The sequence below is a fragment of the Pocillopora verrucosa genome, chromosome 1, assembly GCF_036669915.1.
Source record: "Pocillopora verrucosa isolate sample1 chromosome 1, ASM3666991v2, whole genome shotgun sequence".
NCBI classification, from domain to species: Eukaryota; Metazoa; Cnidaria; class Anthozoa; order Scleractinia; family Pocilloporidae; genus Pocillopora; species Pocillopora verrucosa.
In genome coordinates, this window is record NC_089312.1 from 3881050 (window position 1) to 3907865 (window position 26816).

The following is a 26816-nucleotide window of genomic DNA, read 5'->3' on the forward strand; positions in this document are numbered from 1 at the left end:
ATGATTTAACATGTGGCTTATGTACGAACACATTCAAAAGATTCTTATTTTTGTAAAGAAAACAAATACTTGAAACAATGGAAAATACTTCAAGCTATGTTTTACTTAATTCATTTTTACATCATATGTTGGATTGCAAAATTAAATAGTATCTTTAAACTTGAAAAGCTCCTTTCTTGTTATATAGCAAGCCATATGAGCAGAATGAACCATTTATACCCAAACAAATATCTTACTTTTTTTCTTTTTTCATTTCCAAACAGAATATTTAGTTTAAAAGGACAGCGCATTTGTAATCAAACAATACAAGCTTGTGATTTCTTATGGCCAGACACCCATGCTGAACAAAAATAAATTGACAACCTAAAACCATAAAGTAATGATAGCTATTTATCAAATGACTTAAGATCATATGTCAGATAGATACATAGGTTGTGAAATATTGAATGCAAAGATAAATTTTGGCTGGAAAAAACCATAATGCAAATCACTTGTCTGTTAGGCTCCAAATGACAACATTAACTACACCATTATTGTTTATTTTTATATAAGGGACAAATACCTACATAAAATAATTAAAGTAAAAAATACATTTCTTACTGATAAAAAAGGAGATCCTGAAAAGTATATCAATCTCATCAATAACCAAATTACTTTTCAAAAGACAACAATGAATTCAAAAGAAAATTCTGATTATTGAGGGCCTATTTGCATTGGCAAAAAGTTGTATGTTTAGACAAATTTTCTGTCATCACTAGCACTTTACAGGTGCAGATGGGTTGTCATGACTTGACAAATCTTGGCTGAAGCAAAAAAATTGGGCAAAACTGACCAAAGAAACAATGCCGATAGATACCAATCAATGATAGTCTTGTATATCATTTATCATAAAAGCTACCATCAGCATGGATTTACGCTTAGTTTACGCAGTAATTAAAGTTTGAATCCTTTCGCAAACTATGCCAGCTGCTCTTACGAGCAGATTAGTCACTGACAGAAGGAATTTGACAGCTTTGAAATCTTTAAAATGGACCCAACAGATGAGACAAATATTTGTCATGACAAAATTTTGTGCCTTGATTTTGACAAGACAATTCTAGTTTTTTCCAATAATACAGAAAGGTGGTTAGGGAAAAAAACTAATTTGCAATGAGGTCACATCAAAACTTAAGTGACTTAGTATAGAAAATCATTAAATGTTTTCATAAGAGAATTAAAAATCCACTATTTAGTATCCCTTTAAATACCAATTAATAACAAAGCAGATACAACTGATGATGGGAACATATGGAAGGTGATTAATTTGGAAACGATATCATTAATTAAGTTTGTAACAACTCAATTTCAAATGAAAACAAACTCACTCAAAATCTGAAAGATGTTCCGTGCAAGAAACAGCTAACTAACCTCTGAAAAAGAGCTCAACTGAAGCTAAATTCTGCAGATCATATATCTCAAACAGCAACCTGGCCCACTGAAATTCAAAACCCCAAAAAGAAGAATTTCCCTCATTGTAATGAAAGAATGCTCATTGTAGGGGTGTGACATTACAAACACTTTCCTGTGTCAACATCCCTTGAAATTTTCCTGTAAATCACCAATTCCCCCCCCCTCCAAAAAAAAAAACCTAACTAAATAAATATATAAATAAATTAATGACAATTATGATAATTTAGCTCCATCCTCTGACAGGGCTGTCAAGGTACATGGTTTGTAAGGGTACAAAGAAAAGTCTGCTTTGACCCTCAACCTCCTAACATCCAGCAAAGCTTTCTTGGAAAACCAGGATCCAGAATTTACAATGAAGGTGGGAGATAAAATATTCTCTAGGATAGAAAATGGAAACCAATAAAGGAGAACAAATTTCATACACTCAAGTAATCAATTTCCAATCCCTGATCTCTGATTCCAGCTTCCCAATCCTGGTCCCTCTTTTCCAGGAAACTTCCATTTTAAAGGTGATAGCAGAGAGATTATGCTGGAGATTAGGTATGTCGTAAATTGTTGAAATACCAAATTCTCCTCACCAACAGTGAGGAATTGTAGGGAGTCAAGAAAGGGGAATTGATAATTGATGTTAAAAGGAAGATCTTCAGCAATGAGCATCCTTGTTACATAAAGGAGAAAATTCCCCTATCAATAGTGGGGAAGAATTTTGTCTAATTGCAATAATTTTTGCCTAGTTCTTTTGCCACATAGGTGGCTACCCATTACACAGCATGAAGCAATATTCTATGAATATTTCAAATTTACGTGGCACTATACAAAACACTCTCCAAAAGGAGACAGCATAAAATAATCATTGCAAAGCACAATGAGGCAATAACTGAGCGCATACAACAACTTTGCTCTCACAAAAAAAAACACCCTGACCACAAAAAAGGTGTGAATCCAGCACATTCAAACTAAATAGTAATTAACTGTAATAAACCTCTCTTTGAAATCCTTAACCATGATATCAAACCCCATTGATAATAAATTTTCAATTATGAAATAAAAGCACTTTTTGAACCTAGGTCCACTATTAGAAACACTTTGTAAGGAATTTACAGGGATTTGTCAAAAATCATACAAACAAATCATGCAGAGCTTCCAGGAGAAAAAAAACCCCACAGCTTTACCCTCACAGATTCCACCAAAAGTGCACTTGCAAGGCTGCTCAAATTTGACGTATCTGTATTCACTTATTCTAATGCTGTGACATACCAGAACATTCTTAATAAATCATTTTTCTACACCAATTCATGAAGCACAAATTTAACATAACCACTCCTAGAAACCTTTAATTAGGTTCAAAATTTAGCTTCGACAAGAAAGTCTCTACCTTCACACCCTAAAAACGTTGCTGCAAAGACATTCATTAAAAATCAAAAGGTAATTGTCATTGACCTTGTGAGGGCCAAACATGGCTTAATATTTGCCAAGGTCTTTTAGTGTAACTGAACTACAGTAGACAAAGACAAAGCTGTGGTCTACAAAAACTCAAATTAAGAAGTTGACAGACACCAAGGAATTTTGACTGAACAAGCTTAGGGAGCCATCCAGTAACTGAATGAACTTAGTGTGTATTGTACCACACAACAAGTGAATGAGAATTTTTGCTCCCACTGATTAGCTGGCTCAGAAGTGATTAGCAAGTACTATTCATGTCTGAGCAGCCATGGACATAAAATTGCACATGAGGAATCTTTTCCCACAATATTTGGGAATAACGACAAAAAGTAAACTAATTGTCTAGTTTCTGTGTGGTATTTATTTGCTATTTGTCTCCATTTGGGTGAAAGTACTGGATGTTTACCTCCCCTTTGGTGAATAATGATTACCGTAATTATTTAAACCTAACCATTGTCTCCACTGCATGATTCTGTGCTCTCCGCCAGGATTTCGCCTGTGAGGTTGGATTTATTCAAAGTTTGCCCACCCTGGCTAGCCTTTGCGGTAGCATCATGGGACAGATTATGCCCCAGCTCTGGTGATAAATCACAATTCTTCTTATTCCCTGGATCCTGGTCTTTGTCCCTGGAAGTACTGGTATTATTGTTGGTGTTTGACTGTGTCATACTGCTGTCATCCACATCAAATGGCTTGTCACGGGATTCATGCACGTGCATGTTATGTCGCCGTAGATCACCTTAAGTTTAAGTGGCAAGAGAGTATTAATTAAGCACTGTCTATGATCCAACTGGCTTATCCTTCCCTAAATGGGATGATACTCCATTGCATAATTACCCAAAGCATTTAAATGGGCTTGCTAGACACCTTGCTGGTACTCATTTATACTCCTGGGTGAAGAGAAGTACTGTGAGAGTTAACCCTTAAACTCCCATGAGTGACTAAGACAGAATTTCTCCTCACAATAACAATACAATCACCCGCATAAGTGATGAGAATAAAGAAAAATATCAATTTGGGGATTATTAGTTGATCCAATACTAAATTCTCTGAACTACCAGTAACATTTTATGAGAATTGTATGGTTGACAGTAAGGAGAATGAGAAACTTGATCTTGAAGTTAAAGGGTTAAGTGTTTTGCCCAAGAACATAACACACTGACCCAGCCTGATCTTGGACCCAGACCTTTTGATTCAGTGTCCAGCGCACTACATCAGTAAGCCCACTAATTAATAATAATTAATAAGTCTTTATTCCATCATAAGATAAAACTACATATCTTATGTTACAATGAATTGAAAAAACTACAGAAATCTACATACATATTATGAATTAAAAAGTATATCATTACAATAAATGGAGCTTAAATATCAACCTATTTACAAATGTGTTCATAAAGCGCTGTGTATTAATTTTCGGGCGCGCGCAGCCTTTTTTCCTGAGATTGTGTAGATATGTCTTTTGGACAGGAATGATATCTTTCAGGGGGTGGCAATCCGTTGATTTTAGTTTCTTCAAAATATTTCTGTCTTGTTTGTTTAAAAGGTTCTTGATAAAAACTGGAAATGAGATAAAACCGCGTTCATGACATTGGTCTAAAAATTTTTGTACAACCGTAAGATCGGACTCAGATGCCCCATAGACTGAAAGTGCATAGCTAAAATTAGCCAAAACAATCGATATAAAAAGATGATCAATCTCTGCCTGAGAGCAATGTTCCTTTCTCAATGTTCGTAGGACGTGTAAACACTTGTTTGCTTTGACAAGCTTAGTTCTTACATGCTCATCAAATTTTCCATCACTCTGTAAAGTTACTCCTAATAAAACGAAGCTATTACATTGGGGAATATTATTAATTGGAGAGTAGAGTACATTATGATTTTTCTTTCTAACAACCAGCTCTTTACATTTGCAAGGGTTGCAGACCATTCTATTGTCTTTACACCATGTTAAGAACTGTCCTACTAAGTCGGCAGACGGGTCACTATTCCTAGTGATAGGCGAAAGAATAGTGGAATCATCGGCATATTTAAAAAGCACAGGGCAACCATTAAAAAAAATCTCCAAATCGTTCAAATATATTAAAAAGATACGGTCCGCTTACACTACCTTGTGTGGTTCCTCTATTGACAAGTTTCCACTGTCCTAAAAAATTATAACTAACAACACGCTGTTGTCTTGCATAGAGGAAACTATGATACCAATTGATAATGTACGGATTTAGAGGTAGCTGTTTCAGTTTGGCAGACAAAATAGCATGGTTCACAAAATCACTGGATCAACTTTTTCTGGTGAAGGGAGAGTCATTGAAAGGAGATAAATTTTCTGACGACAAAAATTCCTGATAAGGACTTAATAACCTCAAATGTAATAAAACATTTCTTAGGTCATTAATCACTGGGTTGATAATTTCTTTTAAATAAAGTTGATAAAAACACTTTTGTGATCACTCATCCACCTCAAAAGTAAAAAATGCACAGAGATCACAGGCATAGGTCAGATATTTAGCCAGATATTTAGCTAGTTCTCACCTGATCTGTTGAAAGACTTAGGACAATGGTCACATGCAAAGGGACGCTGTTCTGAGTGAGTCACAATATGTCGTCCCAATTTGCTTGAAGTGGCAAATGTCTTAGGACAGTGGGGACATTTGTGTGGCTTCTCCCCAGTATGGATGTAAGTATGTGTCTTCAAAGATATTGTGGTGGCAAAACTCTTCTCACAATGCTTACAATGGTAAGGGCGCTCACCTGTGACACAACGAAAAGAAGCCAGTGAAAACTACATAAGTTTCCTAAAAAAAAAGGGGATTCCTGGTGTGACCAAGTACAATTAAACATTCATGTAATCCTTGAAGAAGCTTGATTAGATGCTAGCCTTTCGTTTGACCCTTTCTCTCTCAGATGTGATTAACATTTAACTTCTCCCACAAATATCCATACATTATCAAACAAACAGGTAATAAGAATACACAAACTAATCTGGCAGAAGATGTTCTCTTGAACAAACAATAAATTCTCATAACTAATTAACATGGTAATGTGTAGTAGCAAGAGGAGAGAATTAGCAATCAGATTTTGGGAGTTAAGGATTAAGTGTCAAAAATAGAAGGAAGCTACATGATCACTGAAGGATATTTCAAGTGATTTCTGGTGCAGTCAATAACAATCTACGGTTTACTTGCTACAGATTTTTCTTGATATAACAGGGGATGGTAAACTTCCTTTAGATGCCCCTGGCTATTGGGTTAAATTTCTCTTCAGTTCTGAGTCGTCAAATGATGAGCTACACTCTCTCTTGTAGTGTTCAAATATTTTAAAACCCTTCAACTCCCACGAGTGACCAAGACATAATTTCTCTTTACAACACTTATACAATATCAAGCAGACAAGGGATGAGAATAAAGAAAAATATCAATTATGGGAATTTTGGTCAATCCAAATTCTCCAAACTGACTTCATAATAACTGCATGATAGACAGTAACGAGAATTACTATAGAGAAAAAAATTAAAGGTTAACTACAATGTGTAGTTCCAGAAAATATCCATACCCCCACCACGGAGGGAATTTCATATAGGACCCCCCACCCCTTCGGATTTTCCATTTTGGGGTAGCAGTGGTAGCCCCCCCACCCCTCTGGAATTTCCAAAGAATTTTCTACCACCCCCTATACCCCCTGGAAATATATTTTTTTCTCATAGCAAACAACAAACAAGAGGGACGTGTGATTTTGTCGCGTGTATATTCGAGATATGGCGTACACGCGCAAGGTAAACATCGCTAACTAGCTTAAACTTAACGTTTGCTTTATTTTTAAATACAATACTTATCCTTAAACATTTAACACAGTATTTTCAGTAGACGAAAGGAGAAAAAAACCGTACAGGTCGCAACAAAACACTTTTGAACTGTTAAGTTTGTACAATGTACTGAGAAAATTGCGTGCACTTGAAATGGAAACGTTCGAAATCACATTAAGCAACGTAAATTTGTACAAAATTGTGTCATAAATAAGAGAGCAAAAGAGAAAACCGAGTCAGCAGTAAGTTATTTTGAACTCATCTTTCCAAATTCCAGCCTCTAATGTAAAATTTCTTCACACAAGCATTGATTCTTGTTAACAGCGGGTCGATAATTTCGTCCCATAAACAAACCTTGGCTAGTTACCAGTCCCACGCGCATATATACAAAGCCCTGCAGGATCCTAATGTTTCTCAATGTTACTATCAACTGTTTTCGACTACGGTACGCCTGTACTTATCATTCATTGTAACATCGCAAGCAAGTAAGCCATAAAGAAATCGTCAAGTCTCCTACACATTATGATGCAACAGAATTAAGCTCAGTGCAGATCAAAATTAAGAGATGGCTGGAGTCAATAAGGGGTAGCGAATGGTAAATTTATGCGAAACTTTGCGAGACGGCGAGACCGAAACTTTTTGAGTGTTTTAATTGCGAGACCAATGTTAAGACCCCAAAACGGCTTTGCAAACAATTCGAGACTGTGAGACGTTTTGAGTCTTTTGAACCGCTCAAAAAACGAGACTGCAGGATCGATCTGTGAGATTTAACTTAAATTTAAAAAAAACAGCATCAGACAGTTATTTGTATATTTTATGAACGCGAAACATGTTATGACCGAGGGAAATCCCTAGGTAACCACTCCTGTTGGTTGTAATCTTTGAAGACTGGTAACGAGTAATGGCGGCTCCGTTCGAAAAACAAAGTGATTCTCTTCTTTATTTGATGTTATTTATGTTCCAAAGCGCTACAAGGATAGAAGAAAACTTTCTTTGGCTGCAGAACTGTTAGAAGCATCGTAATTTAACAACTTAAACTTCAGAACGTCCCACTAAAGTAAGTAAGTGGCGCCAATTGACATACGAAGAAAGTCGATCAACTTCCTACCCTCTGGACGAAAATTTCGCCTCTTACCCCCCATCCCCTCTGGAATTTCCTGGGACTTTGTCCCCCCCACCCCTCTGGAATTTCCAATTCCCTCCGTGGTGGGGGTGTGGATATTTTCTGGAACTACACAATAAGAAATTACCTGAGTGTATTCTGCTGTGTCTCCTTAGGTCATTGGAACTATAAAATGCCTTTGGACACTGAGAACATTTATGCGGCCTCTCCCCTGTGTGGGTGTAAATGTGCTGCTGGAGACCAAATGGATGGCGAAATGCCTTGTCACACATAGTACATTTCCACTTCCTGCAACTCATGTCTGGACACACACGCTTGATATGTCGTGCCAGATAGCTGAGAGAGGTAAATATCTTGCCACATTTACCACAAGTGTAACCCTCTGTGTAGTGAAAAAAAAAGGAAATAAAATTTGAAAAATAATAAAGAAAATGATAATTAAAGGCTTAACCCTTATACCCCTGAGAATGACTAGCATCTAATTTCTCCTTACAAGATCACCCCTGAAACACACTTTAAGGTCGCGGGAATAAGAGAAATGATCACCAACTAAATATGTTCCTGATTGTTCAACAAATTCTCCTTGTCAGCACTTTAGTAAATGTACAGAGAGGAGTGTGGAGAATATTCATACTGATGTTAGGGTGTAAAGGCTTCAGAAATACAACTGACAGCATTTCCTATGTGTTGAAAGTTCAATTTAAACTCCTGAGTGGACATATGCAATCTTATCTGTGGACAACTTTATTAGAGACAGCCCAACATGAAAGAAAATAGTCTATTATTGAGGGCAAAGTTTGCCGTTTATCAATGGTTACTTAAAACTTTAACTCCCCAAAGTGATTAACATTTAACTTCTTCCTATAGCATCCATGTGTTATCCACCAAACAGGTCATGAGAATACTCTGCAAACCAGAGTAGCTTCAAACTATGTCTGATTGTCCACCTGGTTGCTGTGTGAACTTTAATATATTCTATCAGGTAGAAGTTGTTTATCTCTATCTAACACCAAATTCTCGTAACTAGTTTACAAAAAATGTGTGCTTGTCAGAGAGGAGAATTAATGATCAGATCTTGAAGTTAAAGAGTTGAGGCCCAACTTTATTCCTTAATTGATTTCTTATTCTCTCATTACCTTGCTGTATCCAAGATGTAAATTTTTCTGTCAATTTAACAACACTCTTACCTCTGCCAATTCTGTTGTATTTTGGGTCAACATCTACATCTCCAACACGGAACACTCCCTTGCTGGTGAAAACAACCTCATCATCATGCTCATCAAGGGACTCGTCACCTTCTCCTGCTGGTGGAGTGGAATCAGATGCATCTAATCCATCCTGTGAGCTGATGCTGAGAAGTGCTGACACAGCCTGGTGCAAATTGAAGTCTGACTGCTTGGTTGCACTTTGCTTCTCTGATGAGTCTGATGGCTGGTTGCCATGACTCTGTAACGCAGTATTCACCATAACACCTTTTGATTTGTCAATCCCAGCAGATTTGGAAGCTGGTACAGGTTCATTTGTCAGTAGGTTGTTCAGACTGGCTGTCCGTTTCAGTTCCACAGACTTGGTCCTCTCGTGAACAAACTTCTTCACAGCCTGCTTGGCACTCACTGGTGCAACTGTTGTTGTTGTTTTAGTAGCTGAAGTGGTTTGCACAGTGGTAGCACACAATACTGGTGTCGTACTGGATGTTACTGGCTGCCTGGCACTCAAGGTAGTTGTCACTCCTACATTACCCAACTGAAGTGGAACACTTCTGGGTAGAACAACTGGAGCAATACTTCTTGGGATCTGCCCCATGACAGTTGTTGGCAGAATCTGAGCAGAAGCACTTTGCAATCCACCTGGAAACACAGGTGTTGCCCTCTGCTCACGGGGTAGAATTAGCCGTTGGCTACTAACACTGACAGACTGAGGTGCTACCTGTGGGGCAGCCTGACTCACTCCTGTTGTTTTCCCTAATGTAAATATACTTGTACTTGTAGAGTTTAGTGTGGTCTTTGGAATTCCCAATGCCTGAACACTAGCCACACCAGAGGTAAAAGGTAATGGTGTATGACCTTCAGTTTGAGGTATCAAGTTCCTAGCTCTGACACCAGTAAGTGTCTGGGGGCTTGTCAAATAGACAACAGGTGTTGCTGGTTTGATGTTCCACAGCAAATTAGCAGTTGACCGTGAGCCAACACAGCTGACAACATTTTCCATTCCTTTCAATGGCTGTTGTGGATGAGCTCGTTGAGCATTGCTGCTTGGTGGCAGAGATGGAGCTGGGTTTTGTGCAGTCATTGATGTTTGGATATTTGAGGGCACCACTGGTCTACAAAATAGACCCTGAATATTTTGCATTGCAGCTGAATTCAAAATCCTTGGTCCCAAGACATTTGACCCTGGTGGATTTGTTGGGCAAGCTCCTGTTAAACTTGGGCTTAATTGAGGTGGTGCCACTGCAGCTGCACTCAACTGGGATGTTACCTGACTGAGATTCAACAAGTTCTGCTGTACATGAGCCACTTGTTGCAGGCTTGCTTCGATATTTGCAGGAAATCTTACAGTTTGTTGTGGGAAAGGACTCTGCACAACAAGACCTGGCTGAACTTGTGGTACTACCTGGCTCTGTGAATGTGAATTACTTTCAACCTGTGACAAAACTTGCTCACTTGTTAAGGTAACATTTTGTACTGATGCAGAGACAACATTGCTGACCAAGCTGGGCTCCTTAGAAGAGGAATTGTTTACAGAGTCAGGATAAGTATTTGAGGTGACTTCATCTTGAGACTTTCCATGTGAAATGTCACCTTCTTTGTTATCCTGACGCAAAATGGTAGGATTGGTGCGGAAGCTGACCAGCGCCTCCGCAGCCTGTGAAAGTTTGACTTGCTCAGATTTCCCTGTTGTTGGCCTCTCTGGACATACGGGAGATCCTAGAGGAGACTTTTCAGAGTTTGGACGCTTCCTTTTTGGCTCACTTACAGAACAAGAAGAATTCGATTTCCCTGGAAACAATGTCGCATCTTCTCCAGTCTTTTTCAATTTATCCACACTTATTTTCATCTTTTTCGATGGCAAGCCAGGGATCAAAGACTTTAGTTTGTCTGCTGTCAGCTTGAGAAGCAATTCAGCAGCAGATGAAACTGTAACTTTGCTAAATCCTGGGCACTTTTTTAGTTCAGCAAATAAATGATCAAACACACCAATCTTCTTCTCAGACAAACTTCCACCATTTTTGAAATTATTAGTGCGTTTTCTGCTTCCAAGAGGAACATCTTTCCCCTTTGTGGTTTCCCCATTTGATTCATTCACAGATTTAACACTTTTTGAAGTACCTCTAGTCTTAATCGGTTTCTCACCTTCTGTCTCACTTGTTTTGGAACTGGATTGTTTCAGTTCACTTGACACTGTCCCTCCTACAAAAAGCCCAGCCTTTGCCTTGGTAGTATTTTGTTTATTGTTTATAGACTTTTCCTTACTGTGAGCAAAATTCTTGTCAACTTTCCTTGGAGTATTTTGCACTTCATCTTTCAAAGTCTTTTTCTTCACCCTTTTGTTCCTTGATTGAGTTTGAGCTAATGTTTTGTTTACCAAACTATCTGCACTTTTGTTCAAATCTGTGTTTTCTCCTTGATTCTTGTCATTTTTTGATGTCAGTGATCGCACTTTTCTTTTCTTTTTCTCCATGGGTTTGCTAACTTTGCCATGTTGTTTTTTTGTCAGTTCAAGATCTTCCCCATCTGAATTGCTTTCCAATGATTTCTGCGCAGTTGATGTTTTTCTTCGAGTTGGAACAGTTTTCTTGGATGTCTCAGAGGCTGTTGACTTCTTGTTTTGATTCCCCTTTTGTGTTTTGCTGACAGACTCATCTGATTGAGTTCCTTCACCTGTATTTTTGACATTAAAGACACTTGCAGCATCCTCTGTTTTCACTTTTTTTCTCCTAAGAGGTAAGAAAATAAAATAAATGAATAACAAGACAATCACAACCAAAGGCATCAAAGAAAATGTTCTTAGGGATGAAAACTTACGTGCTTGCTCGTTTCCCATTGTCAGGATCACATTCTTTGGACTTCTGTGGAAATTTGGCAAAATGATTAATAATACAACTACAAAAATAGTAATTTGTTTACTGGGCTAGCGCAGTAAAAATTGTGCTCAACTCAGACTGAAAAGAAAAGCACAGAGACTGACCAAAAAATTGAAATATTAGTCTAAAGGATTGACTCTATAAATGAAGAGCACATCACACTTATTTCCTCTCAACTGGTATCTTGCCTAGGTGAGTGACAAATCCAACCAACTTGTATTTAATACAAACAGCCATAACTTTTCAACTGCCAGTGATAAGTACTTATAGCAAATAAGCTACTTGTTGTCTGATTATCAAATTGAAGTGACCGCCACCCATGAAGTGTGACTTCAAATGATAATTAATTAATAAATGCCTGGTGGGCATCTGAAGGACTCTTGCTAATCACTCTAAAAGCATAAAACCTGTCTGTGTAGCAGTTTATTTTGACCACAAAAACCCACACTGAAATTAATTAAGACAAAATAACCCAAACTGAGACCAGACATTACTTGACCTCTGAAACATAATGGAGCAAATTCACAACTGCAAAGCCAAGGTAAAAAAAACAAGAGGATTATCATACAACTTGTGTGCAACTGGTCCAAGGGCACCAACATTTTTTGTCTAATCTTCTGAAGATGACAAAAGGTGTTTACCTTTACCTCCAAATGACCATAACTAATATGATAAAAGGCCATTTTGCATTTAGGTTACAAGAGATGACTTTTTTACATTCTTGGACAACAAAATCTTACATGACAATTTCAAATTTATGTTAACAGTCAGCAGTGATTGACAAAATTGGTGAGGCAAAAGTATATCATAACAGGAAAATATTTTAAATTATTCAACATATTTTTCTAAATTGTTCACAAATTCTAAGACTTTGAGGTCAAAAGAAATCTTTTAACTCTTAAAAATGTAATTTAAGGGATGAAAAGGAGAAAAATGACCTTTTTAAATAATTCACTCTTAGGTTTTGTTTTGACTCATTATTTAGTCTTGGAGTCTAGCCAGAGTTGTTAGAAATGTCCTGGCTTCCTCTGATCTCTGTTGCTTTTCTAGTAAACAGGGTTTACTACTGAAAAAAAAACAACTACTAATGGAAACTCCTTTCATATCCAAAATCTTCCTTTGTCTAAGGTACTCTTACAATAAATCAGACAAAACACATCATAACGAAAAATTATGTGTTCACATCCACATATTATACACATCAAGAGTGTTCAGTTCTTGCAAAAAAAAAAAAAGAAAAAAAATCTGGCAATTAGCCAAGAGGAAGCTAACTTCTTGAGTATTGTCTGTGCAGGTGTGAAAGAAATTTTAAATGTGATAAGGGTCTGCAACGAAGGCTTGTGCGTAAATTATTCTTAAAACACCAAAAATAGTCGTACCTTTATCAAGAAAAATTTTGAACGATGTTATTTGGGAAATTTTCAGAAAATTACAGCGACAAAAGAGAAAATATTTCAGGCCATGCGAAGTGATCTTCAGAGTGAAAATTGAATCGACTGATTCTCTTCGCAGTAAAGAAAATTAAAAACCAAAGACAGTTTGCTTGCATAATTACATATCGCATGTACAAGTGTTTAACATTTCGAATGTGCTCCTACAAATGTCTAAAAATTTTAAAAACTATTGTTACTTGAAAACTGATTTGTACTTTATCTAACTTCGACACAAATTATGGGTGTCTTAGCGGGCTACGTGCAAAAAAAACCATTTTTCCCCATGGTCGCAAAATAAATTTTCTACTTTCAGAAGAACTCATCGCACACGTGGGCAACAGTCGAGAAGAGATTCCATTCGCAATGGATTACAACAATATTTTACTCTTAAGAAAAAAAGGAAATTAAATAACTTTTATAGACCTTGTTCAGTGCAGCAATGTCGTTCGCACATCAGAAAACAAATTCTGTTTGGATTCCGCTTGCATGACGTCTAGTGTAAATTTAGAACCGGCCAACAGATGCGTGGACAAGCCTGATCGACTGTCTCTCTCTGGGGCAAGTGCCAACTTTGTCCCTCGCAAGCATAACTGTTACTTTCGATTTGCTTAACATATTTTCACTCTGGAAAAACGTTCACCTCGAAAACCGTATGTGTTGCAGGTCGGTGTAGCATCCACTTGAAGGGCGATGACGATGAAAGTAAATAAATTTTCCATGAAATTGACTAAAGCGGTGTACATTTCAGCCTGATCGCCCTACGATCCGAGCTACGCTCAATAAATATTGACCACATGGCATTCGAGGGTCAAAAACATGCTACACAATCCTTTGGCACGAAGCAAAATCCCAGATAAATACTGAATTTTGCAGCGTGAGCGAAGAGCCAAGCCTTAGATACATTTGCCCATAAATTTTCCACACTAAGCGAACATCATTTCAACTTCCAGCCCTACTCTAGCGTTTCATCAATGTACTACGAAAAACTAAAACAAAGTTTTGCCCCGTCAATCTGATGTATATTTGGTTTTCACGCTTCTTAATCGCCGATTGTATTTTAAAAAAATGCTATCCAGACCGAAATCACGACTGAAATCCAGAGTTTTAGTAATTTTTTGATTAAAAAGCTGCAGGATTATCGAAGTTCCCTTTCTTCCGCGGTCATCACATGCTCGTGGTGAATTCAAGAACTCATAACAAATCTGGCGAAGGAAACTGTTGCTGTCGAGTTTCTTGTCATTTTTCGAGCTTTCCTTAAAAGCTACAATTAAAAGCCTCGTTTGCCCTTATCATGGATTGACTATTTGCATGAAAGTAAATGGTTAATCAACACACCTCTTTTCTAGCGCTTGCATGATTTTCCGGTTCGTCTTCTGACGAGTAGCAACACGAGCACTTGGTCGAATGTGCACGTTTTCGCCTAAAAAAATTGCACAAAACCTCAATCTCAACCACGAAAAAAGCTTAGAAATCCAAAGTAGAAGGTACTCACGTTCTCCTCAAACCAGTGTAACCCTTCTCCATTGCGTGCCAGCTTGAAAAGCCGAGATCTCCGACGAAAATGAAACTACCAACCCAGACGTCGACATGTTTGTATCAGAGTAAACCCTTTGCGTCAGAGAAATACTATGGGTGTTACTGCGCTTGCGTACATTGGCCATCCCAGTGATTTGTGGGTAACTTTGGCAATATTCCCGCGAAAAAGGGGCCTACCCTGCAAATCGAAGCACTCATCTTTTCTGAATTATTTTCATTTTCTAATTATAAAGTTCGCAGTAATCAGTTACCAGATTTAAACAAAGTACACGAACATATTTTTAACTCATGAAAGCTAAATTGAAAGTAAAGGAAATTGAACACCTATATACTTATTATATTTTAGATATTTCTAAACTTGGCGTTTTTTGTTTTTTTTTTCCTTTTTATTATCATTGATCCACGCTCAAAAGAATCCCTTGTAAACTATTCTTTTTCCTTCTCGTCTGACGCATTTTTAATTTTCAAATTTTCTCATGAATTATAATCGATGAGAGGAACCTTTTTCTTTGCACCCCGTAAACGATTTTTGAATGTCCTTACAATTTCACCCCTGAATCATGAAGTAAGGTCACGAAATAAAGAAAATTATCAGCAGCCAAAGAAGTTACTGATTGTTACACAAATTCTCCTGGTTAGAACCTTAGAGAATGTATGGGGAATAGTTTGGAGAACAGCTTTACCGATGTTAGGATGTAAGGGGTTAAACCTTTAACACCCATCAAGGAGAATTTCTTTCATAATGCGGAGCCTTATTGTTTGGTGATCGCTTCCTTTATTCTCATTCCAGTATTGTGCGAATCATGGGTGTTACTGTAGGAGGAAATTAGATGCTAGTCACTTCTTAACAGGCCAAAGAGTTAACGAATAAATTTCAAATTATCAGTCGCTAAATTGGTGTCCTAAAGGATATCGTATCATTCGCACTATCCAGTTATTGTTGAAGAAATGTAAAATGGTTTCCGTGTTTACATAGCCTGATGTAAACACGCGGGAGGTTGGGAGAACACGAGATAAGCGTAGGAAACCACGAAATAGCATTCCAGTAAATAAATGAAATTTCTTGTCAGTACACCTAGGTTTGACTTCACTAGTTAAGGTGATTCCTCAGTATTGCACTGCACATCCTGTGCTGCGCATAAAAATTACTCAATTGACCAGGTAAAAAGTACGACGATTTTCAGCTTTTGAACGAGCACAGTGACCGATATTTTTTATTGCATAATTTTGTTATATAAATTATCCCCTTTAAATTGGGGAAATTAAAAAAAAAATAATGGAAGGGGAAAACCCTTGCTCCCAGCTACTACAAAATGTACCATGAACCGATGACTTGCGGTGAAATGACGGACGTGATTAGTGTCAGTACAAGCATAAATAGGGTAAATTTGGTCTGTCATATCTTTGAAACAAGAACGGTGACCCATCTTTTCGAAACAAACATGGGTAGTTGATTTGTTTGATGACTTTTTTTCTGAGGAATTTCCTTAATCATATATCGATTTGGATTCAAGTTTTTCGGGCCTTACACGACAGAAACAAAGAAATTCAAAGCATTGGGAGTAAATTATATCGTTGAGCCGGGAGCTTTACTCTGCTCGATAGGATCTGGTGACTAGAGAATGGACAATATTATTTAACCAGCGTTTTAGCCAACGATGAGGTGAGTACCGGTAATCTTTTAGGAATATACCACACTTGAGGATTTGCTTATTTACGTCAACATAGTGAAGCTGGTTATAAATGGAAATTTTAACGTCTATTTGCTCCTCAAGCTGTTTTTACGGTGAAAAATGATTGATATTCGCATTCAAACTAGCCAATCAGTGCACGTATTCACCTGGGGTCATGAAAAGTAGACGGGGATAATATTCTAAACAAAATTATCTTAAACCCTTATCATTTAAGATTAATATACTTATCCTCCTGACTGTTCTCTTGACATTTTCTTAAATGCTGACGAGGAGAATTTGTTTAACAATCGAGAGCTTTTTTAACCCCCAAGAGTGAATGGCATCTAAGTTCTCCTTTCATTCTCATCCCTGAATCACTCATTAAGGTTACAAGAATTACAGAAATGATCACCAACTAAAGAAGCTCTTGATTGTTAAACAAATTCTCCCTGTCATCACCTAAGGAAGCAGTATGGAGAATATGCATACTGATGTTATGTTGTTAAGAGTTAGGTTGGTGATTGTTTCCTTTATTCTTGCAACCTTACTGTTTGACTTGGGTGTGATACAGAACAGAGAAATTTGATGCCAATAGCTCTTAGGGTGCAAATGTTAGAAGAAAAAAAAAAAAAAAAAAAAGGGAAGTCAAGGGTAGCAAATTCATGCACTTTGTTCAATCATGAAACAGAAATACATCAGGATCATTTTCAACTGCAATTTAATGATTAACCTAACACTCCATACCATTCTCTGAACACTTCCTTAGATGCTGACAAGGAGATTTTGTTTAACAATCACGAGCTTCCTTTGTTGGTCACTTTCTCCATTACATTTTTGTAAACTTAATATTTGACTTAACGTGTGATAATGTAAAAAGAAATCAAAGGTGGTAGAGTTGAGAAGCAAAACAAGAGAGAAATCAGGGTATGTAAACTGTAAAGAAATGTATATATTCAATATAAAGAACAGAGATGCACCAGGATCATTTTAACGACACTTTTAATAAATGATCAACTGATTCATTTCTTCAAATTAAAGTGTTTGTGTCGCAAAATACATCACTTGGATATTATCAAAGATACATACACAAATATTGTGATACTTGATTGAAATCAATCGTCATTATTTCATGCCATGCTGCGCTTTCAATTAAGAGATTTAATTATCAAAGATACATATACACAAATATTGTGGTGCTTGTTAAAATCAATAGTCATTATTTCATGCCATGCTGTGCTTTCAATTACAAGAGTTAAATAATACAATCAGGTAAAATTTGAAGCTAGTTTCAAAGGTTCCTCTGCTGGACATGGAATTTAGCTTTCATGCAAAAACTCCCTTTTTCAGATTTGTCTTACCATATATTTAAAAAAAATAAATATTTTAAAATACGATTACAACATGTACACATCAATAAAAAATTACATCTTATGTTGTCAGTGTACACAAAAATAGATAATAATATATTTAAACGTATAAAAGATGTTGTAAACAATGGAAAGTCAAACTTGAGCCTTTTTACTAACCAAAGCTGTCAGTTCTGCTTTCTTTTTCAGAAAAAGGTAAAGCTCTTGTAAAAGTCTGTTTAAGTCTACAATCATTAGTAACTTCCCGTCAAAAATATTCATACAAAATGAAATTTCTAAAGCAGCAGCAGAAAAGGTTCTGATGCAGTATTTGGTCTGGGGTTTGATGGAACCAACACTGGCTGACAGTGAAACATATTAAAAGCAAGCAAAGCAGAGAGAGCATTTAGATCTTCATAAACATAATGAAATTTCTACAGCATAAAAGTTTCTAATGAAGTATCATGTCAATAAAAGTTTTCGTCAGTATGATGTATGAATGCTACGAGATGGCTGGTACCTTTCAGTTCTCAAACCCCCTTCAAACCCTTTCCTAAATTATCCCTTCCACTCAGGAAGATTAAAGTATATAAAAATTACCCCACAAATTTAAAGCTGTCTAAGAGCTGTAAAAATATCTGTATCATGTGCAAGTTAAGAATCAAATTAATCTGATTTGATGTTGTTTAAATGATACACTCGTTACCAAGATCTTGGTTTGAATCCAAGCCTGCAACATAGCAGGGTCTACTCAAAGTTTTTCAAGGGAATATTTGCTCAGGATGTGCATGATGATGTGCACTGGGAAAGCTGTCTGATGCAGAAGGTAGCTCAATTTAGTTTTCTCGAGAACGTCTCATCCTTGGAGGTAGCCTCTTGTTGATTTTTTGTGGAGGACACGGAGCCTGAAATGAACAAAAACATATGATTGCCATGATCATAGGATTTTAAGATCCCTTGACTTTTCCCTGAACTTATAATTTTACAATCTTATGCTCTTAGCACTTAACCCTTTAACCCCTAAAAGTGATTAGTACCTAATTTCTCTCACAATATCATCTCTGAATCACACATTTAGGTCACAAGAATAAAGGAAATGATCACCAACTAAAGAGGGGCTTTATTGCTTAACAAATTCTCCTTGTCAGCACCCCAGGAAATGTATAGAGCACAGTATTGAGAGTTTGCATACTGATGTTTGGGTGTAAAGCATCAAGTTTTTTTATTCTAACTGTTGATTTTGAGATAGCAAACTGCTGCTTAAGTTCAGTACAAGTAAAATTAATTATATTTCAAGGTATAATTTACACCTTGTGCTTTCTTTGAATATTTTCCAACTGGGAAAATTCATGTGCCACAGGAACCATGCACTCTCTACACACATGCTCAGAGTAAAGAAATACACACCTTAGATACTTCATATTTTCACAAGTGGCATCACAATTGATGGCTATACAGTCAAACATCTCACTCTTTGGCAGCAAAGCAACTCGAAATCTCTTCTATTGCACTTATGAGATTGAAATCAAACTGAGTACCTACTTGCGGATTGTTCTGCACATTAGGTATTTGTTGCTGGTAGAACATCAGTGGGGGCTGCTCTTCTGTAGAAAAACAAAACCGACCAAAATGTATAGAGGAGAACTCAATTGAATTGAAAAATGTAAGCAATGCATGAAACACACAACAAAACTTACCATAAACATACATATATCCCCCAGGTTGAGGGAGTGGATAGGAAACCTGCTGACAAAATAGAGGAAAATTATCAAACAGAATTTAACATTTACAGTCACCTGAACAATCTCCTTAGTACAAAGTTAGCATATTTAGGAATTTTTCAATGAATAGTGGGTAGATATTGTCAAACCTATCCCGAAGACAAAGTCCAAGACGTTATTTAGCAATAATGGTTGTGTGAGAGGCAAAAAATTGCCTTGTATTAGAGTAACCAAAGGACATATGGAATAAAGTTCTAAGTGACTTTTAATGCAACATCTTAAATTCTCTGTGTCACAACATTTTACAAGACAATTTGAAAGGAGTCTTTAGCTATCACGAGTACTTGCTCGGAGCTTTTTCCATGAAATCCAATTACTTAATTATCATGCACCTTTTGTTTTCAAGTCAGTGTTTTCAGTGTTATTAGTCACCTTGTAAAGGTTATTTTTTTTTTAATTTTTGCAAGATATGGCATACTTTTCAACCAATAAGAGAGTGTATATCTCTAGAATTATTTTACAATATTAACAAATATGACTCATCAATTATTTACAAATTAGCTCCACGGCCTTAAGCAGTACAAGTCCTCACCTGACATGGGTGTTGATATGTATACTGAAAGAAATTACAGAAGTATAAAATGTCAGAAAATTTTGTAAAAACAGTGTCACAAGCCCAAGGGTATCATAACATTAAAAAAGAAAAACCACCACATAACTCTCCCATGTTCAGCTTTTGAAGAATTATGAACCAGTAGCTATTATTTCATTATACTGCGAGATAAAACAGCCCAATGGCCAGTTGTGTTGGACTCAGAGCCGAGAGGTATGGCTTAACCCTTAACTATCAAGATGAGATCATTAATTCTCCCCTCAAGCTGCAATTTCCTTTTAACTTTCTACAAGAATTTGGTGTTAGATCAGGAGACCAACCTCTACCTGACAAGCTTGAATATCCTAGTTAGTTACCAGGACATTGCTAAACACTCAAGGGGCTTGCTTCTCTGAGGTCCCAGTAACTAAATGGGCCTGTAAAACTGTTCCATTTTGATTCAAGATGGGGTTTTTCAAATTTAAAGTTTTCAAATAATACAACTGAACCATTGGCTCATGGAACAAATTGTACCTATTCTTTAAATTTTGATATTAAAAATTTGGTTTTAAATTTGGCATCAGGCTCATAATAATGAATAAGGGACATTTGAGAAACAAGCCTCAAGTCAGGTTATTGTATGGTTCTTAGCCATTACACCCTGCACTATCACAGTGTCTTTCTCTAGCCAAGAAGCCAGGATTGTTAATCAGTGTAGAGCAACTGTCAGGGAATACTGAACAAATGCTGAGGAACTGCTGGGGGGAGGGGGGGGGGGGAGGAGAGAGAAAGGGAAGTAACCCTATGATGGACTGGCATCCCAATTGGCTAGAAGTAGTGACCTCCTTGTTACACTTTATGAGACTGAAACTGTGATAGGCTGTGGCATAAGCCAAGTTTTCCAGTAAGTTTTAAAATCCTTACCTGTGGTGCTGGGGACAACTGACCATCAGAGTATGTATATGATGGAACTGGGTAGTAATAGTCTCCTTTCATTTGTGTGCTGACTAGAAAAGAAAAATAAAAATCTTCATTCAGAGATCTAGAACTATCACAGTTTCTTTAGATTTATTAACCAAAGTCAAATAGAATTGCATTCATTTGTTTTTTTTTTAACTCCCAAAAAGTAACTGGTAAGGAGAAATCATGCTCCCCTCCCAGCCAAAGAGATGCAAAGCTAAACCAAATCACCAATAAGTTAAGGGTTAAGTTCCTAAAGAAACTGTGGTGCTACATTGATAGGAAAGTATAGCAGGGTAGTTTAGTGTTATCAACTCAGTTGATAGTGTAAATTTGCCACTGCAGAGATTAAAAGCTGATGTTTCAGTTTATGTTATCAATTCATGTTATCAACTCAGTTGACGATACTACATTGCCCTGTTAAACCAAATCACCACTATTAGACTTTCATATTTGCCATATTTCAAGCAATTTGCTTGTGTTTACTTTGGCCTTTTGGTTACTTGTATTAGGTTATCATTTTCCTCCTCTCACTGCCCCATGTTCAACCCCTAAAATCTCAAGATCTCATTAGTAATTCTCCTTTCTGTCTGCCAAATGACTCATAATTGACATTTTTCTTTATTCTCGTCACTTGTCTGCATGATATTGTATAGAATGATATAGAAAGGACAAATTCTGTCTTGGTCACCCACAGGAGTTGAAAGGTTAATACACACCACTATACAACTGTTATTTATGAGAGAGGCCAAAAAATCACTGAGAAACTTTTATAAACCCAAAGAATTTGAATCGGAAAGAATAATCTGCAATGAAACACTCACAAGTAGAACAATTCTCATCATATTCCACTTACCCACCACAAGTTCAGGTGATTCGGGAGACATTGGTCCCTGGAAAAAAAATAAATTAAAAGTGAAATGACATCAGTTTGGGTTCTGATTTTTTTTTTTTTTGCTCTTTTAGCACTTAAACTGTGATATGTAAACAGTGCTCATGTTCAACTCAAAGCTTACCTGTTTCTTCACAGCAGGTCCTAAATTGAGCTTTTTATTACGAAAAAATAAAGTTCCCTGCAAAACAGAAGTAATCAATTGCTTTTAAAATTTAAAAAAGTAGCCTCCGTCCTCTCTTCCATTTAACCTTTTCACTCACAAGATCTCATAGATGAATCTCCTTACTATCTACCACAGAAGTTTTATAATGTTTGTTTTGAGAATCTGTTATTGGGTCAACTAACATTTACGTAATTGATATTTTTCTTTGTTCACATGACTTGTCTGCTTGATTTTGATTATTTCACGCGAGGAGAATACTGCCCTTGTCACTCATGGGAGTCAACTCTAACTTCCAATATCTGATTGTTAATTCTCCCCACAGGTTATTACACATTTCCTTGTAAATTAGATACGAGAATTTGGTGTTGGATCAATATAAACTTCTACCTGATCTATTTGAGTATTCTCATCACCTGTTTGCTGGATAATGTACAAATATCAAAGAGAGAAGTTACATATTAATCACTTCTAGGTTTTGAAAGGTTTTAAGGTTGAAAAAGCAAAACAATTTGACTTCCTTTTGTTAGGTTGTCAGCAACTGATTATTTTTCAGCCTTTTCCTCTAACTTTGCATGATTTACATACTTAATGTGATGGATTTAAAAAGCATAAGCCAGGGCACAAAGCATAACCAAGATAAATAGAGAGTCCATGCAAAGTATCAGAACAGTTTGACTTCCTTTTGTTAGGAATTAATTCTTTTTCAGTCTTTTTCCTCTAACTTTGCACAATGGATGTGCTCATTGATTAGGTGGGAGGTGGAATGGGAAAATAATTGGCTTGAGGTTGTAGAGGCATGAACCAGACACAGTAAGGTCCATGTGTCATGTCAGACCCACATAATCTTGTCTACCTTGACCAAACTCAGTCAAAGAGTTTTTTTTTTAATTGTTTTTTTTTTAATTCAATCATGACCCCCATCTCTCAAAGCATTGTTATGCAAGGCTTAAATCTAAACAGGTTGCAAATAAATTCATATAAAAAGGGATGAGCTGGACGATTACGTAACCATTACAAAACAATAGTTTCTTATTCAAGTCTTGCAGGTACAGTATGGAACTACAAATGCAGTGCAAAATGTGACAATATTATCTTGTTTCTTTTTCCCTTCTCAGCTTCAGACAACAACAGGTATTCATGATCTTGGAAAATGCACCAGTGAAGAGTGAGTGCAGGGCTGGACAGTTTTATCCAGAATGGCCTATGTCAACCAATAGGTCGTGCAAGCGTCATCTTTCTCTTTGTGGTTTCCTATAGCATTGCGTGCAGATGCTGTGCACTTTATGTCATAAATAATAACCATGCTACGGTTGAATTTCAAAATATTTCAAACAATGATTCAGAAATAACTTTTGGTTTAAGTGAGTTTCAGGTAATTTGGTCAAATTAAACATTGCGTGAGTCAAGCTTTGCAGGTCACATCCCAAATAGCATTATGTTGTGGTTTAGGTTCTAAATAAGTATTACTCAGAAATAACTTTTGGTTTGGGACAGCTCTTTAGCACTGGAGTTTGGGAAATTTACACTGTCCTGACTTCGACACAATGGGCGCCAGCTGGTCAAAGGTCATTGTGGTTGAAAAAAAGTTCCTTTCATTAAGATTCAATTTTCTCTGCTTAGCACCTGACCAACTTAAACTGAGTCAGACACAATAAATAAGGACCTTTTCATATTATATTCCTGAACATTTACAAAGGTGTCCCAAAAATATTCCCATCCTTGTGAAGAATTGAAACAAACACATCTACCACCACAATTGAAGATTTAAGCCAATAAACAGGTATTCATATGAAATGTCTTGCATTCTCATTAATCACATTGATTAAAAGCTATATCTTCTTCAAAAATGTATACACAAGAAGGCAAATGTTAAAAACCAGACATGAGAAATTGCTCTTCAAAACAAACTGGTTTGAAACGAGGGTTTTCTAGCTCCACCTCTGGCTAGCTAGGCACGCACATTCTTGCTGTCTTTGGAAACAATCACTCTAAAATATCTTACCATCTCTGTAACATTATGAACATCTTTTTCTGAGGCAAAAGTGACAAATCCATATCTGTCAGGCAATAAGGAAGAACAAATTTGACCATTACCATCATGCATCAAAAGAATTTATGATCTGTTCTGAAAATATTTCACAACCCTGTAATTCATTATTAGACTAAGGGCTTGAAAGCCAAGGTCCTCTATGAAAATTTCACTTTTCCTTGGTGCATCCAGAGATGTAAGAACAGTTCACAATTAACCCAAAAAACTCTCACAAACAAGATTTAAAACTTTTGTTCTCATTGTGCATATTTAATAAAAAACAGATTTCTTACAATTGAACCAAGCAATAAAAAACTCACCCTTTGGAAACATTGTTTTCATCAAAGATAATTTTGGTCTCTATGACATGTCCAAAATTGGAAAAATAATTGGCCAATTCATGAGCAGTAGTCTGCAAAATAACATCACAAAAATATTAATTAAATGTGATGATTACACAACACCAAACCATGCCTTAGGAAGAACCAAGTTATTTGACCTTCATATATAAAAGCAGGCCAATCAGTTGATTAAGTTTGCCATAAAAAGCAGCACAATCTCTGTGTACATCACAAATTACCACAAATTTGAGTAGGGTTAATTTAGCAGACTTACCTGCCTTTTGTAACCAATTTAAAAGAAAAAACACGTTATCGTGTTTAGTTAAGCAGCTTGTTGCCTAGGTTAAAAGCGATTAAGAAGTGCGACCCATACAGTACATTAAAATGGGCATCATCCCAGGTGTAGTATCAGGTTTATTGTTACTGAGAACCCTCACTGTCAGAGTTTTATCAAATTAAATACTCTGATGTTAATAAGATTTTGCCCCACCCCTACCCCTCCCCCCCCATCTCTGGGAGCTGACACCCAAACGCTTTTACAAGCTTAGTTATGGACAGTTTAAAAAAAATTAAGCCAGACCTTAAAAAAAAAAAAAAAAAAAAAAAAAAGAAACTGCACTCTCAAAAACCCATCTTTACTACTGAAAACAATAACTATCCACATAAACCGAGATTTCCGCCAGATCAGAATGATTAATTAAAAACAAGCGTGTTAAAATTCGCGCGCCTCCCAATTGAATAATTAATTCAATAAGGCGAACAAATATAACATGCTGGTGTCTGGCTGTACCGAGCTCGCTGGAAAACTCGGAAGTTTAACGCTGTAAAACATAGAAATTGACGATTTAATTGAAACACGGATCAAAATTCAGTCGTGACACAAAAGAGATAAAGCTGAAGATAAAAACTCCAAAGCTTTCTATAAGATAAATCGAGAAAAATTGCACACTCCACATTTTAATGTGGATTGTTGAAAATTAAACAAACACATTGACAAATTCCGCTACTATACACAAACTTGCACTAATATTTTCCCTCTTAATTTTTTTTTCCTCTCCTTTACAGTCGTAATTTCCTTAATATCAAAAGTTCATGGCGTAAAACGAGAAAAACAAATAACAGGCTATTGTGGCCGGATAACCATACCAAGCGAGTCACGTTCGCAAAATAATCGTTGCATTTGCGCGTTTGTAGAAAACACCGTCGGTGAAGCAATATGACTGAAAATAGGCTTAATCGTGACAGGACTCTGAGTAACTTTTAAAAGGTCGATCTACTCTACAATAGTGTGGAAACACAATTGTTTTTCTAACTCAAGGGGTCTTCCCGCGGTTTATTTGGACTACACGGTAAACACCCGTAGAATGATTGATCAAATGAACTTAATCTTCCCCAATAATTTTTTAAAAACACTCATTTAGGATCAGTGTTGTTAGAGGATAAAATCAGTAAGAAAAACAGCTTACATTCACTGGTAATCCTCCGACAAACAATCGGTTGCGGAAACGTTTTCCGAAGAGATAGGTCGAAGAATTCTCCTGGAAGACAATATCAGAGAATCTGCGGGTTATTCACGCACAATTATGTAACAAACTGTTATAATTCCACTATTTAGTTTCGATTTTTGGCCGATCTTTTCAATTAACCTAAAAGCTTAAAGAAAAACGGCAGTTGATCAAAAACAGAATTTTCTGAACTTGCAACAAAATATGAATTGCCAATGAATGGATTTGAGTAATTACTGTATGCAAGAAGGGCGTTTTAACTCCAATCTGAAAAACCTCCTACATGCAGATTTTTAACCGCAGATTCTCAGTAGAAATGTTGAGATATTCAAAGGTTGTACAAGATATTGTGTTCTTACCATTGCTGAATAGGAGTTGAACGAAGGAGAGGTATCGTACTCCACTGTTCTGCAAGTGCACGTGGGAAATGATATTGCCGCAAATGTCAAAGTCATTATATACCCCAGCCGGGGTACACGTCATTAATTACCTAATTTCACGCATGTTACGAAAACACGGGGACAAAGTCAACAACAATTGACATTTTCCCAGCGGACCAAACAGCTCGACCGATCGAACAATACGATTCAAAATTGGACAAACAAAGGTGTGAGCTAAATAGTAAGCAGTTCTCACCACACCAGTTTTTTTCTTTTTTCCAGGAAGAATACGACCATCTTTTAAACGGAAGTACGAGTGCTGGAGTTTCAAAGTGGGTGGTTTT

The 26816-nt window shown here is 36.7% G+C and overlaps 2 protein-coding genes across 3 annotated transcripts; both read right to left on the reverse strand.

The window, feature by feature from the left end:
* Positions 1-10: 10 nt before the first annotated feature.
* Positions 11-14941, reverse strand: LOC131800113 (uncharacterized). The gene is made up of 7 exons (XM_059117797.2): positions 14824-14941; positions 14667-14751; positions 11840-11883; positions 9005-11751; positions 7945-8199; positions 5425-5643; positions 11-3631 (listed from the first exon to the last, which is right to left on the reverse strand). The coding sequence occupies exons 1-7, from the start codon at positions 14853-14855 to the stop codon at positions 3339-3341; spliced, it is 3675 nt and encodes a 1224-aa protein (XP_058973780.2). The 5' UTR covers positions 14856-14941; the 3' UTR covers positions 11-3338.
* Positions 14942-17448: 2507 nt separating this feature from the next.
* Positions 17449-26501, reverse strand: LOC131800179 (deleted in azoospermia-like). 2 transcript variants are annotated; one of them, XM_059117873.2, is made up of 11 exons: positions 26452-26501; positions 26054-26125; positions 24567-24658; positions 24220-24274; positions 22176-22232; positions 22016-22052; positions 21124-21206; positions 20200-20223; positions 19584-19629; positions 19429-19490; positions 17449-18791 (listed from the first exon to the last, which is right to left on the reverse strand). In XM_059117873.2, exons 1-11 carry the CDS (start codon positions 26452-26454, stop codon positions 18723-18725), a joined length of 600 nt encoding a protein of 199 aa, XP_058973856.1. In that variant the 5' UTR covers positions 26455-26501; the 3' UTR covers positions 17449-18722. The 2 variants fall into 2 exon arrangements, with proteins under 2 accessions (XP_058973856.1, XP_058973855.1); XM_059117872.2 differs by having other exon boundaries at positions 19584-19632.
* Positions 26502-26816: the final 315 nt, after the last annotated feature.